General features: G+C 35.5%; 1 protein-coding gene across 2 annotated transcripts in view; it reads right to left on the bottom strand.

Annotated features, from left to right (window-relative positions):
- The window catches only part of CPED1 (cadherin like and PC-esterase domain containing 1), a 267,036-nt gene that overhangs the window by 189,546 nt on the left and 62,543 nt on the right, over positions 1–14,947 (bottom strand). For both annotated transcript variants that reach the window (XM_012757301.3, XM_012757302.3), the window contains exon 4: positions 10,214–10,289. In XM_012757301.3, coding sequence (XP_012612755.2) covers positions 10,214–10,289 — 76 coding nt within the window. The remainder of the gene's footprint in view (positions 1–10,213; positions 10,290–14,947) is intronic.

The following is a 14,947-nucleotide window of genomic DNA, read 5'->3' as shown; positions in this document are numbered from 1 at the left end:
CCAAAAGCATCAACATCAACATCGGGGTCTGAAGAAGACCCCAAAAGCATCATAGCATCAACAAAAATAAATGAATGGGACATAAGTTAGAAACCTTTTGCACAGCCAAAAAAATCTATCATTAGAGCAAATAGACAATCTATAGAATGGGAGAAAATATTTGTATGCTATACTATCTGATAAAGGACTGATAACTAGAATCTATATAGAACTCAGGAAAATCAGCAAGGAAAAGTAAAAAAAAAAACTTATTAAAAAGTGGGCAAAGGGCATGAACAGAAACTTTACAAACGAAGATAGACTAATGGCCAAGAAACATATGAAAAAAATGCTCAACATCTCTAATCATCAGGGAAATGCAAATCAAAACCACAATGAGATATCACTTAACTCCAGTGAGAATGGTTTTTATCAAAAAGTCCCAAAACAACAAATGTTGGTGTGGAAGTGGAGAGATAGGAACACTCATACACTGCTGGTGGGATTGCAAACTAGTACAACCTCTATGGAAAGTAGTATGGAGATACCTCAAAGAACTCAAAGTAGAACTACCATTTGGTCCAGCAATCCCACTACGGTGTATCTACCGAAATGAAAAAAAGACATTCTATAATAAAGACATCTGCACCTGAATGTTTATAGTAGCACAATTCACAATTGGAAAGATGGAAACAATCTTTCCACAATTGGAAAACAATCCAAGTGCCCATCAATACATGAGTGGATTAACCAAATGTGGTATATTACCATGGAGTACTACTCAACCATAAAAAAAATGGTGAACTACCTATTATATTATCCTGGATGGAGCTGGAGCCCATTATTCTAAGTGAAGTATCACAAGAATGGAAAAACAAACACCACATATACTCACCATTAAATTGGTACTAATTGATCAACACTAATGTTCACATATGGGAAGTAACATTCATAGGGTATTAGGCAGGTGGGAGGGAGGAGGAGAGGAAGGGTAAATCCACACCTAACGAATGCAGTGTGCACTGTCTAGAGGATAGCTATGCTTGTCAGGCAATGCAAAGGCAATTTTCGTAATCAAAGCATTTGTACCCCTGTAATACTCTGATAAAAAAAAATGACAATTTAGTTCCATCAGCCTTAGAGTGTATGAAAATTCCTCTAGATTTTTCTATACTGCAGGTGCTTGGAGTAGTTCTTAAATTTCTTTTTGTATGTGTTTTAATATGCATTTTAGAGGGTTATTGGGAGAGGCTGATTCAGGGGCCACTAGCCAGTTTTCTTGGCCATGGTCATGGTTGAGCTGACAATTGTAGGAGTCGTGTGATTTTCTTCCATTTTAGCAAGTGAGGAAAACATCCTACAAAGAGAGAGCAGCACACTGTGTGATTTACTCCTGTGTTTGATGTGTAGGAGAAGAGAAGTCAGATTATAGGATTTTTCTATGGTTGGTGGCTGAAGGGCTTGTGCGGAAGAACATTGCAGGTGCTTGTACTTCAGCTGACAGACTAAATAAATGGTCTAAGCTTGGTAGGAAAGAGATTGTGATCAATAGTGACTGACCAACTTGGAGAAAGTGGCAGCATTAAGAGTGCCAAAAGCATCATCTGAGTTTCCAAGCTCAGTGGCACTGAAGGAATGAGGAAGCTTGAAAGGTGTTGCTTATAAAGTGGTGAATTAGTTTGAACATGAAGAGATAGAGTTGTGTGTGATGCCAGTTTCTGAGGTAGGCTACAGAAGTGGGAGGCTGAAGCTAAGGAGAAACGAAGTTCATGGCATTGATGAGCTCAAAGAGCTGGGAGGTTAGGATCATGAAAGGGTCATTTGCATGGATGTCAAAACTGACAAGAATGACAGCAGATCTAAAGTGCAAAGGAAGAAGTTAACCCAGGTGATAATAATATTCTTACTGATTATGTTGAATGATCCAGAAGTTGGTAGATGATAGTGAGGAGTAGTAAAGAGATGCTGACAATCCCAGCTCCAGAGATTACAGTTTTAGCAGAAAAGCCCAGCTTTATTGTCCTTCAGGGTTAGCACAGTTTATGTTTTGTGAGGAGAATGGAAGTGGGAGTTACCATTTGCTCAGGGAAATGCAAACATGTACTGAGAAGAAGGAGTATAGCAAAGTATAAGGAGGAGGAGGTGAGAGAAGAAAGACTAGGCCACTGGATGGGTCTGAATCCTAATGGTAACTGAATTTTACAGGGATAAGAAACTAGAGGAAATTTTCTAGAGGTTTTCAACATTGCAATGTTGCTGAGAGATATATCTGGGTAAGGTCACCTGGTACTGCCTTATACTTTCTTATTTCTTCAACATTTCTCTTCTTAGAAACTAAATGGCTTTTGTTTACATGTCTACATTTGATGACAGGCCAAATACCGAAAGGTACAGTTTATCTGGCCTCTCAAGCTTCTGAATTTGTTATGAAATGTGGTATGTCACATACCAGGCCCCTGTAAGCATCTGAGTGTTTGATTCCTGTTCTCGATAAAATCTATCCCTGGATCAAGTCAGGGCATCAGAAAGCTGGTTACTTAGGCCCCATTATTTCAGTCCCTAGATAGACTCTTATCTATTTATTTATTTATTCATCGAGATGGAGTCTGGCTCTGTCACCCTGGGTTGAGCTCTGTGGTGTCATCATAGCTCACTGCAACCTCAAACTCCTGGGTTCAAGCAATCCTCCTGTCTCAGCCTTCCAAGTAGCTGGGACTACAGGCACATGCCATAATGCCCAGCTAATTTTTTTTATTTTTTGTGGAGACAGGATCTTGCTCTTGCTCAGGCTGGTCTTGAATTCCTGAGTTCAAGCAATTCTCCCACCTCAGCCTCCCAGAGTGCTAGGATTACAGGTGTGAGCCACTGCACCTGGCCCCTAGACAGACTTTTATAAGCAGATCTAATCAACTTGTTTTGATTATTTATGAAAGGGTGGGGGTAAAATCACACTGGCTAGAGTCTGGATAATGGACTGGATTATTGAGGAGCAAGAAAAAAAGTGGGAAGAATATGAGATAATGTTGACTTAGACTAGGCTGGTCCTGGCAGAGAGAAAGAATAGTGGATGGATACAGTGAGCTTTGGGGATGGATGGCTAGCTGACAACTGAATGGGAATTTCAATGCACTTAAAGAAATTCTATCAATTAGAAATTCACTGAGTTTGCAAGCCTCTTTTATAAAAATGCAAATATATCTAAGAGGCTTATGGCTGGGGTGAGGGTATAATTTAGTCTGAATTAGTTCCATCAGCTTACTTTCTGCTATCACCTAGCTGAAGTCAGTCCTACTAAAGAGATGAGAGTTTTACTTGGGGAAAGAATGTTTTGCATAAAGAATATAATCATGTTTGGGTCAGAAGGTGAGATTCTTTGGAATGATAGAAGCATCAAGGAGCCCACAGAAAGCACAGAGAGGAGGTTTCAGGATTTGAGAATACAGAGAACAAGCAAACTTCAAATTTCTCTGAAAGTTTGCTTGAAATATTGGACCTAGAATACTAAAAACAATCATCAGTGCCACAAAAGATAAATGATGATTATTGGTCAATGTTTAAAAATAATTTCAATTGTATTATTTAAAGATACATTTTATATTTGTTAGTAAATAGTCAATAATTTTTAAAGCCCCATTTTGCTTAGATACAACAAAAAGTGTTCAATTTTATCTATTATTTTTCATTTTCTTTGTGTACTTACTTGTTACTTAAAACATGAGAACATAGATCCTAAAATGCTCAAAATATTCTCTTTTGTCCAAGTCTGGGTATATTTCAAACTTTACATGAAAGCCAGTGCTCAGAGCTAAGATAAAACTACTGGAAAAAATGAGTTATAGCCAAAACTTGGGCACAGTCCTAACCAGGATTTCTTGGATGGGGATATTGTACTAAAAAGAACAAAAACAACTCACAACCCAAGTAAAACAGTTCTCTTATGTTTGGTTTTGTATTTGCATTTCAAATATGGGGAAAATCATTTTTAGCAAAAAAAATAAACTTCATAAAAAGCAATAAAAAATATTAGCGAAAAGTTTGTGCCAACTGAAAATTATGAAACTCTTTTTTTTCAAAGGCAAAGCATTAAATGGCAAGATAAAAATAAATGTTTATGCTAGGCAGTAAAAATTCCATGGATGTGTGCCCTTCAATGTGAGTCACAAGCCTAATGTCAGGTACACTCTGTTTGGCTGTGGAAGGGAACAGAGTGTGTTAACCTTTCATGCTGTCTCCAATCGCTCCTCTGCATCTAGCCAAAACCCTGTCCTGCCTCACTTGCGTGGGTTCCAGCTGCATTTGCCAACACGATCATCCCTCCTTTCTTAGCATTCTTGTCTCTTCTTATAAAACCTGGGACAGCAAGTATATATATGCTGAAAAGGCACAGTGGAATCATAGAATCACAACATTATGGATCATTGCCAAACCTTGCATTTTTAGATATAAGAAAACTGAAGCACAACTAGGTTTTAAATGTTGGTCAGAATTATATACATAAGCTTCAGAGCTAGAACTTGTCAAGTATTCCTTTGCGAAACTATGGAAGACGCTTCTCCGCATATTTCACACTTCTGCACATTTTGTAAACAAAGGCACTGACCACCTTTGATCTGAAGTAGCTTTTCAAAGATATTGCATATAGTGAATAGTCTTGAAAGATAGACATGATGTCTTACTCCAGAGCAAGGGGATGGCTTGTTTTTTGTTCAGTATAACAAAACACTGTCTCTCTCTGGGGCAAAGGGCAGGCATACTCACTGCACACTGTAAAAGATTCAAACCACCTAAGCTCAGGGTTCCTTTCTTAAAACGCAAACTACTAAGTATCCATGGGGGATTGGTTCCAGGACCTGTTATGGATTTGAAATCCATGGATGCTCAAGTCTCTAATATAAAATGGCATAGTATTTGTGTATAATCAACACACATCCTTGTGCGTACTTTAACTTATCTCTAGATTACTTATAATACTTAATACAATGCCTACATATCACTTCCTGTGGAGTCAATGCAGTATTCAGCATGCAACACATTTAAGTTTTGCTTTTTGGAACTTTGTGGAATTATTTTTCCTAATATTTTCTATCTATGGTTGGCTGAATCCAGAGATACAGAACCCATAGATATGGAGGGCCAAGTGTATACAAACATCACCCAGTGGGGGCTAGGTGAACTGGGGTACAGTGAACTAGTACAAATGCTGATAGTATGCTTACTGCTATTGCTATAAATAAAAATGTCGTTTGTCCTTGACCCAGGCATCTCATGTCTTCTGCCAACACTTACGAAACTGTGGCAGGTAGGGTAAAACTTAGGTAGATCCTTTGTAGCTTGACAGAAACATAAAATCTTAGTGATAATTTATCATGTAAAGAGAAAATATTAATTATTGTGAGGGCTGTTGTTTGATTTTTCAAATATAGGATTACCCTTTTACTATTTTTTGAGCATTGTGTTACAAATAATATATAATATGCTTTATTCTTCAAATCAAATTATACATACCCACATATATATACATATAGAATCTACTTTGATCTTTAAAATGAAACCTATGGAATGGATCTTATTATGCCCATTTTATGAAAACTGCAGACCAATATCACTAATGAATATAGATGCAAAAATTTTCAACAAAATCTTAGCTAACCGAATCCAGACACTTATCAAAAAAATAATCCACCATGACCAAGTGGGCTTCATCCCAGGGATGCAGGGATGGTTCAACATACGTAAATCTATAAATGCAATTCACCACATAAACAGAAGCAAAAACAAAGACCACATGATTCTTTCAATAGATGCAGAAAAAGCTTTTGACAAAATTCAACACCCTTTCATAATACGAACACTTAAGAAAATAGGCATAGAAGGGACATACCTAAAAATGATACAAGCCATATATGACAGACCCATAGCCAACATCATACTGAATGGGGAAAAATTGAAATCATTCCCACTTAGAACCGGAACCAGACAAGGCTGCCCACTATCTCCACTTCTGTTCAACATAGTGCTGGAAGTCTTGGCTACAGCAATCAGACAGGAAAATGGAATCAAAGGTATCCAAATAGGGGCAGAAGAGATCAAACTTTCACTGTTTGCTGATGATATGATATTGTATCTAGAAAACCCCAAAGATTCAACCAAGAAACTCCTGGAACTGATCAATGAATTTAGTAAAGTCTCAGGATACAAAATCAATACACAGAAATCAGAGGCATTCATATACGCCAACAACAATCTCATTGAGAACCAAATCAAAGACTCAATTCCCTTCACAATAGCGACAAAGAAATTAAAGTACCTAGGAATATACTTAACCAAGGACGTAAAAGACCTCTACAGGGAGAACTATGAAACACTGAGGAAGGAAATAGCAGAGGATGTAAACAGATGGAAATCCATACCATGCTCGTGGGTCGGCAGACTCAATATCATCAAAATGTCTATACTACCCAAACTGATCTACAGATTCAATGCAATACCTATTAAAATCCCATCAGCATTCTTCACAGATATAGAAAAAATAATTTTACGCTTCGTATGGAACCAAAGAAGACCCCGAATATCAAGAGCAATTCTAGGCAACAAAAACAAAATGGGAGGTATTAATATGCCAGATATCAAACTATACTACAAAGCTGTAGTAATTAAATCAATATGGTATTGGCACAAAAATAGGAATATTGACCAGTGGAACAGATGTGAGAATCCTGATATAAAACCATCCTCATATAGCCATCTAATCTTTGACAAAGCAGACAAAAACATACACTGGGGAAAAGAATCCCTTTTCAATAAATGGTGCTGGGAAAACTGGATAGCCACCTGTAGAAGGCTAAAACAGGACCCACACCTTTCACCTCTCACAAAAACCAACTCATGCTGGATAACAGACTTAAACCTAAGGTATGAAACTATTAGAACTTTAGAGGAAAAAGTTGGAAACACTCTCCTAGACATTGGCCTAGGCAAAGAGTTTATGAAGAAGTCCCCAAAGGCAATCACAGCAGCAACAAAAATAAATAAATGGGACATGATCAAACTACAAAGCTTCTGCACAGCCAAAGAAATAGTCATGAAAGTAAACAGACAACCTACAGAATGGGAGAAAATTTTTGCATCCTATGCATCCGATAAGGGACTGATAACTAGAATATACTTAGAACTCATGAAAATCAGGAAGAAAAAATCAAATAACCCCATTAAAAAGTGGGCAAAGGACTTGAACAGAAACTTTTCTAAAGAAGATAGAAGAATGGCCAACAAACATATGAAAAAATGCTCAACATCCCTAATCATCAGGGAAATGCAAATCAAAACCACAATGAGATATCACTTAACCCCAGTGAGAATGGCCTTTATCAAAAAATCTCCAAACAATAAATGCTGGCGTGGTTGCGGAGAGAGAGGAACACTCCTACACTGCTGGTGGGACTGCAAACTACTTCAACCTCTGTGGAAAGCAATATGGAGATATCTTAAAGCGATACAACTGAATCTACCATTTGATCCAGCAATCCCATTGCTGGGCATCTACCCAAATGATCCAATGACACTCTACAAAAAAGACACCTGCACTCGAATGTTTATAGCAGCACAATTCATAATTGCAAGGCTGTGGAAACAGCCCAAGTGCCCCTCAATCCAAGAATGGATTAATAAAATGTGGTATATGTATACCATGGAGTACTATTCAGCTCTAAGAAACAATGGTGATATAGCACATCTTATATTTTCCTGGTTAGAGCTGGAACCCATCCTACTAAGTGAAGTATCCCAAGAATGGAAAAACAAGCACCAGATATATTCTCCAGCAAACTGGTATTAACTGAGTAGCACCTAAGTGGACACATAGGTACTACAGTAATAGGGTATTGGGCAGGTGGGAGGGGGGCGGGGGGTGGGTATATACATACATAATGAGTGAGATGTGCACCATCTGGGGGATGGTCATGATGGAGACTCAGACTTTTGGGGGGAGGGGAGAAATGGGCATTTATTGAAACCTTAAAATCTGTACCCCCATAATATGCCGAAATAAAAAAAAAAAAAACAACCAAACAAAAACCAACAACCCCCTCAAGTTAAGTCATGTAGTTAATAGGTAGCAGAGCTAAAATCTCTAGTTTCAAAATTTGTGTTTTGTCAACCTTCAAATGTAATACAGCTTAAAATGGCACAGGCCATTTTAAGGATCTTATTATGCCCATTTTATAGATTAAAAAACCAACCAAACAAAAACCAACAAGCCCCTCAAGTTAAGTCATGTAGTTAATAGGCAGCAGAGCTAAAATCTCTGGTTTCAAAATTTGTGTTTTGTCAACCTTCAAATGTAATACAGCTTAAAATGGCACAGGCCATTTCGACTTTAAATGAAATATAAGATTATGTGGTATTATGTTTAGTTTTACTATCTTGCCTTTTTAATAATACCACATGTTTAGGAACTGACACGTTGCTGCCTACTCTGTATTCAAGATTAAATATTCAGCATTCATAACAAACAAACTATTTTTAGTTTTATGAATATTGAGTTTATATTATATACTGTATATTCATAGCAACAGAGTACTACAAAAGCTACTGTTTATAAAACTTAGAAAATAATGTTGCAGACAAATTCTTTAAAGCTACACATCTAAGAAAATTATCTTCTGCTAGAGAAAGATAGCATGAAAGGAGAATGAATTCCAGGTAAAGGCTGTATATTCTGTGAAACTATCTGTTAGTCACAGAGATAAACAGAAAATTAACGCAGTAGACAGAGTATGGAAAGGACTACAAATGTATTTAATTTATAGATATTCTTAAGAATAAAAAATGTTTAAAGCAAAAGACAGAAAATACTTAATTTTATGAAAGCAAAATGTAAAATATAAATTTATGTAAGCATTATCTGGGGAATTTTTTTAAAACTGGTAATCCATTTCTGACCATAGTTTTTAACTTCTATGATTCTATTCGGCTAACTACAATGCTAAAGAAACTTAATGTTCTGAATCAACCATCTGAAATTAAATAACAACCAAAAAAAAAAAAAACCCAAAAACAAAAACACCCATACTTTTAAAATCTGTAGGCTCTGTTCAAATGTAAACAAATTTTTTTCAGATTGCCTTAACTAATGAATTTCTGGATATTTATTAATATTGTATGAATGAACATAATTATTTTAATTCCTTATCACAAAAATTACTTTTTTATAAAATAAAAAATCTAGCAAAAGTTTACAAAAAGAGAAAACAGAGATTATGAAGTCAGTTATAATTGTCACATAAAGTAATAACTACAGAACCAAATTCATGCAGCTATTTTAGACATGTATCTTACATTGAAAGTTGAATTACTGATTCATTTTTATTATATGTTATTTTAATTCCTGGTAAATGACAGTAGAGGACTGTAATCTTCACAGTGGGACATGCCACTGTGGTTTATGTTTGGTGTGAAACTCCAGTGAAAAAGCTGATGGGTTAAGCTATGTCATCAGTTTTCTGATTCTGTTAGCACACAAATTAATAAAAACAATATTAATGCTATGCAGTTCTAAATTTTAATTATGTAGTGAAAAACTTTCTGGGGACATAAACTACTAAACATTAAATGAGTTTAAACAAGAAATTTGAGGAAACTTTTCACTGACGGGTTTTAAAGTAGGCTATAATTTTATCTATGAGGGCTCAATATATTAATACCTTCTGATTTTTTTTCACTCTGTAAACCTATGAAGAAACTAGAGATAATACTTATTTTCCCAAATTCCTCATACAGTCAGGACACATTCATTCAGTATCCTGTCTTAAACACACAGACAAATAGAGAAGATTCCAGAATGGAAAAACACATTTGTTAGGATCAGAATAACTTAATTATCAAGAAATAGAATTTTTTTAAAAAACTTAGTTTTATATATAACTAAGAACTACTATAATAATTACATAAAAAATAAAGAAGCAATTAATTTAAAGAAAAAGAGAAAAGAGAAAAAAGAAATACTCATCTAGCATATCAGAAGGCGAAACTAAAAGAATATCAATGTTATGATTGTATTCGTTATTACCAAGGTCTTCCCACTGGCAAAGCTTTGTGGACTATGGAAGATTTGTGGTAGTGAAATTCATAAACAAAGGAGCTAAAGATGCTGATTTGAGACCTCATTAGCTGGTGTCTGCCAAGGAAGCCTGCATATCTCACATGTTTAAGCACAAGGAAGCAAACTAAAGATTACCTGGAAATCTTCTTATTATTTCACATAATCCTTCCTTTTTGCAAAGCTGATGCTGTATTTCTGGCAATATGTTTACCTGAAAGGAATAAAAAAGAGTCTAGTGAGTTAGGAATTCATAAATGCTAAAGCAAAGAAAACAGAAAAACCCCAGATAGTTGCAAAAACTTGATAGTTGGAAATTTTTCTTTGCAAAAAATAGCATTAAACATATTTCAAAGTCAACTACACTCTAAAGTTCTAAAGACCCTAAGTGATTTGCATTACACAGATATTTAATGGTAATTCAGTGTCAACCCTGTTTCAAAACTCCATATATAGTGTTCACTTCCTACTGATGGGCAAAATTGTTTCCAAATATAAAACCCAGTTACTCACCAAACTCTATTTTAACGAAAATTTTTTCTCAGAAAGCTTTATAACTATTATCATAAATTCAAATATATGAATTTGGAAAGATTATAAAGAATAAAAAATAGAAATAAGTTTAATTCTCTACTTCTTTTGTTAATTTGCAGATTGATTAGCTATCATTCACTAAATCCCACAACTAATGCCAAATATAAGAAAACCTTGTTTAAATCAACAGAAGGAGATCAGTGTAAATTAGTTTGAAAATCAGATTCATTTCTGACATATTATCAATTATTTTCAAATTAACTCATTCTAATCTAATAAAGTATTATAGCTTCTTCACTGTGTCCTGATGGCATGACTAGATAAAAAGGACTCAGCTTCAGTGAGGGAAGAGAGGCAGCTGGAAACGGGTTGTAGCCCACTTCTGGAATTTAAGAAAATCATAACCTGAACACACCACTTTTCTCTTTATTTCAACTTCCTCATTTGCGAAATAAAGCAATTAGAGCTTTTGGTTATATAAGTTCCACTTCTGCTCTAAGATTTTTGCCAATTCAGTAAAATGTCATGTGTAAAACATGATTCATTAAAGTGCTTTGAAACAGTATATTGATTAAATCTTCTCCAACTCTTGTAATTTTATTAACCCTACTCATTTATTCAGTAAATTTTCTTTTTCCCAATAATAGCTAGAGGAAAGACAAACTTGAGCCCAGGTCATGAATGAATGAAGCCCAGGCTTCCCCAGAACCCACTGTTGTGATTTTACACTAGCAGTGTTCCTAAATAGTTATTTTAAAAAGACTATAGGATAGGAAAGTCTAAGTCACTTATGTTTTTTGCACTGGGAATTGAGAAAAGACTGTAAGCGTAGTACACTTTTGATCTTAGAATTGTCTACATTTCTCAAATTCAAAAGTAAGAAAGTTCAGGGACTAAATGTGGGAAAAGAAGAAAGCCCCGAACTCTTCCATTCAGAATTCTTAAGAAGGGGTGAAGGAAACAGAGCACTGCAAAAGTATGGAGAACCCATCTAGAGACAATTTTTGAGGTTTCCTTTTTAAGTTAACAAAGTATCTTTCTAAATTAGGCTGTGAAAAACTTAAAAAGTCAATAAAATGAAACCATTTTCCCCACCTAAAGCAAAATCACTTAGTTGCTAGTGACTTAAAAGAATCTATAACCCTTTGCACTCGCTTGCTTTTTTCTCATTATCCACTCGACATTCTCCACACTTGACATCCGAGTGCAAAGGGTTAACAATAGGATTCAAAAAGAGAACCAGCATTAGTTAAGTGGCGTTAAAGGTTATAGACTGACTCAAGTCCATTTCCAACCTTCTCTCAAAGGGTTAGAGCAAATGTGCTGTCACTGTGGATGCTGAGAGCAATTGTGGTTCTGCTGTCCTGTCCTGCACAAACTGAAAGGATGAAAGGAACAGAAGAGTGCGCTAACGGGTCAGAATTGTTTATGGAGATGCTGCACAGACAGAGTGGAGTTTGTACAAATTTCAGACAGAAGGATAGGGTGCTGTGTCACACCAGAGAGATGACTTTCCATGTGAGACATTGGGCCAGGAAGATGAACTGATTCAAATAAAGCACTTGCTTCAAAAAATCAGAGCCAAGCCAAGGGAAGCAACTGTTCTATCCTTCTGCCTTGTATTTTTCTGTCCCCCGCCTAATGACATCTCTCCATGTTCTTTCCTCCACAGGACATGTTTAGTATTGACAGAGTCACAATGATATAATTGTGGTGACACATGGCACCGAAATATCCTCTCTATTTGACTCTGAAAATGAGCACCAAGCTAAGAGTTAAATTGAGTAACTCAGCACAAAGTAAAAACATTCAAGGGCCATGGGTGATACAGCTGTATTAAATCAACTATATTAAACAGATTTTAACTTTTTAATTGTTAAACCTAATAATTCTTTTCCTATACCCTTGTGCTTTTTATTTTTTTAATGTATATCATAAATATATAAGATATGCATCATTATTAAGTGGAACATCATCAAAGGAGTTTTAATTTGGATTTGCTGACTTTTATATGATGAGCTTCTCCAGCTTAACATTGCACTAAGTATTTTTTAATGGACTTTATTCTTCGAGCAGTTTAACATTCACAGCAAAATTGAGCAGAAGGTACAGAGATTTCTCATATACCCTCTGCCCCCACACATGCATAGCCTCCCCCATTATAAACATCCCTCACCAGAGTGGTGATTTGTTACAACTGATGAACTTACATTGACATATTATTATCATCCAAATAATAATTTTTAATATATATGATCTTTTATTAGGTTTGAATGCCTCATATACAGCTCACATCTATCTTTACATGTGTATATTTATACATAGACTCTTTTTTTTTTAACTTGGTACAAATCCTTTCATACCTTGAAAGGATTAGAATGTAGATATAAAATTATAATGATATTTAAACCCTGGGATATTTCTAAGAAGTCAAATTGTGAAAAAGGGAATGTGAATTTAGAAAGATTTCAGTCTTAACACATCTTCCACAATCCTGATCTGTGATGATAATCTGAATCTAAATTGTTACTATTACATATTGGCAGAAGCAAAATTTTAAAAAATAATTCTTTTGAGATATAGCCTATTAATAAGAGGAAAAATAAAACATTAATTATAAACATTTAGAAAGTGTTTATAAATCAAAAAATCTAAAACTACAGTGATATCATTAATTCACTGAGGAGAGCAGGTACTTGAATTTGAACTATTTTTAAAGTGTAAGAAAACACCCAGGAGAAAAAAATTGGTGTTTTGGTCACTCATGAACACAGAGTGTCACACATCACATTGTATCTGAGGGAAATGCTCTTTTACTTTGTATACGTAGAGGCATTTATTCCTTTTATTTTGTCAAAAATCAGACCATCTCCTAAAGTAGTTTAGTATTCATGCACAAGGAAAAGAATTATTGACACTAAATTAGGAAAACAAGCTAATCAAAGAAAAAAAATCTGTTTTTCCTCATATCTCTCATGTGTGATTATTATTCCATCAAATTCACCTGAAAATGGCCTGTGACGTTTAAAATAAGAGCCATTTCAGTAGTTCTCAGTGCTCCAACTACTAAAAACAGCATCCTGGTTTTAGGGACTGTAACTCCTACAATAATTTAGAGCTTGAAATGAGTGTCTCTGGTTTTAAAACACTACCACTTGTCTAGTTGAGGTAAGATATAGCCCCAATTACTAAACTTGGTGTTACCCCAAATAATAGACCTCACTTCACTTTCAGCATCGCATGAACCAGTAAGTTTTAAATTCATGCTACTATCCTCCTGACTAGAAAGAACCCTGGCCTTTCCTTTTAAATAACAGATCTTCCAATCGTTTTCATTAGGTACTAAAATTACAAAGTTCTAATGTGTTTAGTAATTTTAATTTGAGCCAGTGCACTCTTTTTGTTCATTTTAGATCATTGACAATCCTACAACATCCCCAGCAAAATTTGAAGCAACTTCTCTTTTGAATATCTATGTTGTTTGCATAAATAAGTCATGGTTCATAAAGCTTCAAATTATTCATGCTCCACAGTGATAATTATCTACTCGTATCATTTAGAATGTATGTATTCTTTAAGAATGCTCATTAGATTAGGCTGTTAACTGTAGTGCCTAAGTATTTATTTCAAAAAGTTGTATTGATATGATTAAGAAAACAAAGTTGAAGTCAGACTGCCTGAGTTTGAATCTTGGTTGCTTTATTTACTGTAATAGCATTAGCTATGAGGCCTCAGACAAATTTCTTAACCTCTCTGCCCTTCATTTTCCTCATATGGACATAAATATGTAAGCACTTAGAATGGTACCTAGTATATGGTAGGGTTATATAAATGTGAACTATTATAATTTGTCATTTATACCTTCAAAATTTCTTCAGGATCTGGTCACATCTCACCACCTCCACTGCCACTCTGCTAGACCAAATCACTTTCATCTTATGCCTATATTGTTATAATAACTGGTCTCCCTGTTTTGGTTCTTGCTCACTGGGTAACTTATTTTAACACAGCACCAAAGCAATCCTGTAAAAATTCAAATGGAATCATGCCACCCCTTGGCTTAAAGCCCTCTAATAACCCCACATCTTAACCAAGAGTAAAAGCCACAGTTCTTACAAGGGTCTCCATGGCCTCCATCACTGAGGAGGCCAGGTACATCTCGGTCCTCCATATGTTTCTCAAACAAGCAAGACTTACTCCTTTCACTGTACGCCTGTTGTTCCTCTCCCCTGAGTGTGGGTGACTTTACCCCAGACACCAGCATGGGAGCTCCTTGTCTTCCAGGCCTTCCTCAAATGTCATTTTCCTGGTGGAAACTGCCCCAGTCATCTCATCTAA

This window comes from Microcebus murinus, chromosome 9 (genome assembly GCF_040939455.1).
Source record: "Microcebus murinus isolate Inina chromosome 9, M.murinus_Inina_mat1.0, whole genome shotgun sequence".
NCBI lineage: Eukaryota > Metazoa > Chordata > Mammalia > Primates > Cheirogaleidae > Microcebus > Microcebus murinus.
Note: the sequence above shows the minus strand (reverse complement) of the source record. Positions and strands in the feature narration are given on the sequence as shown.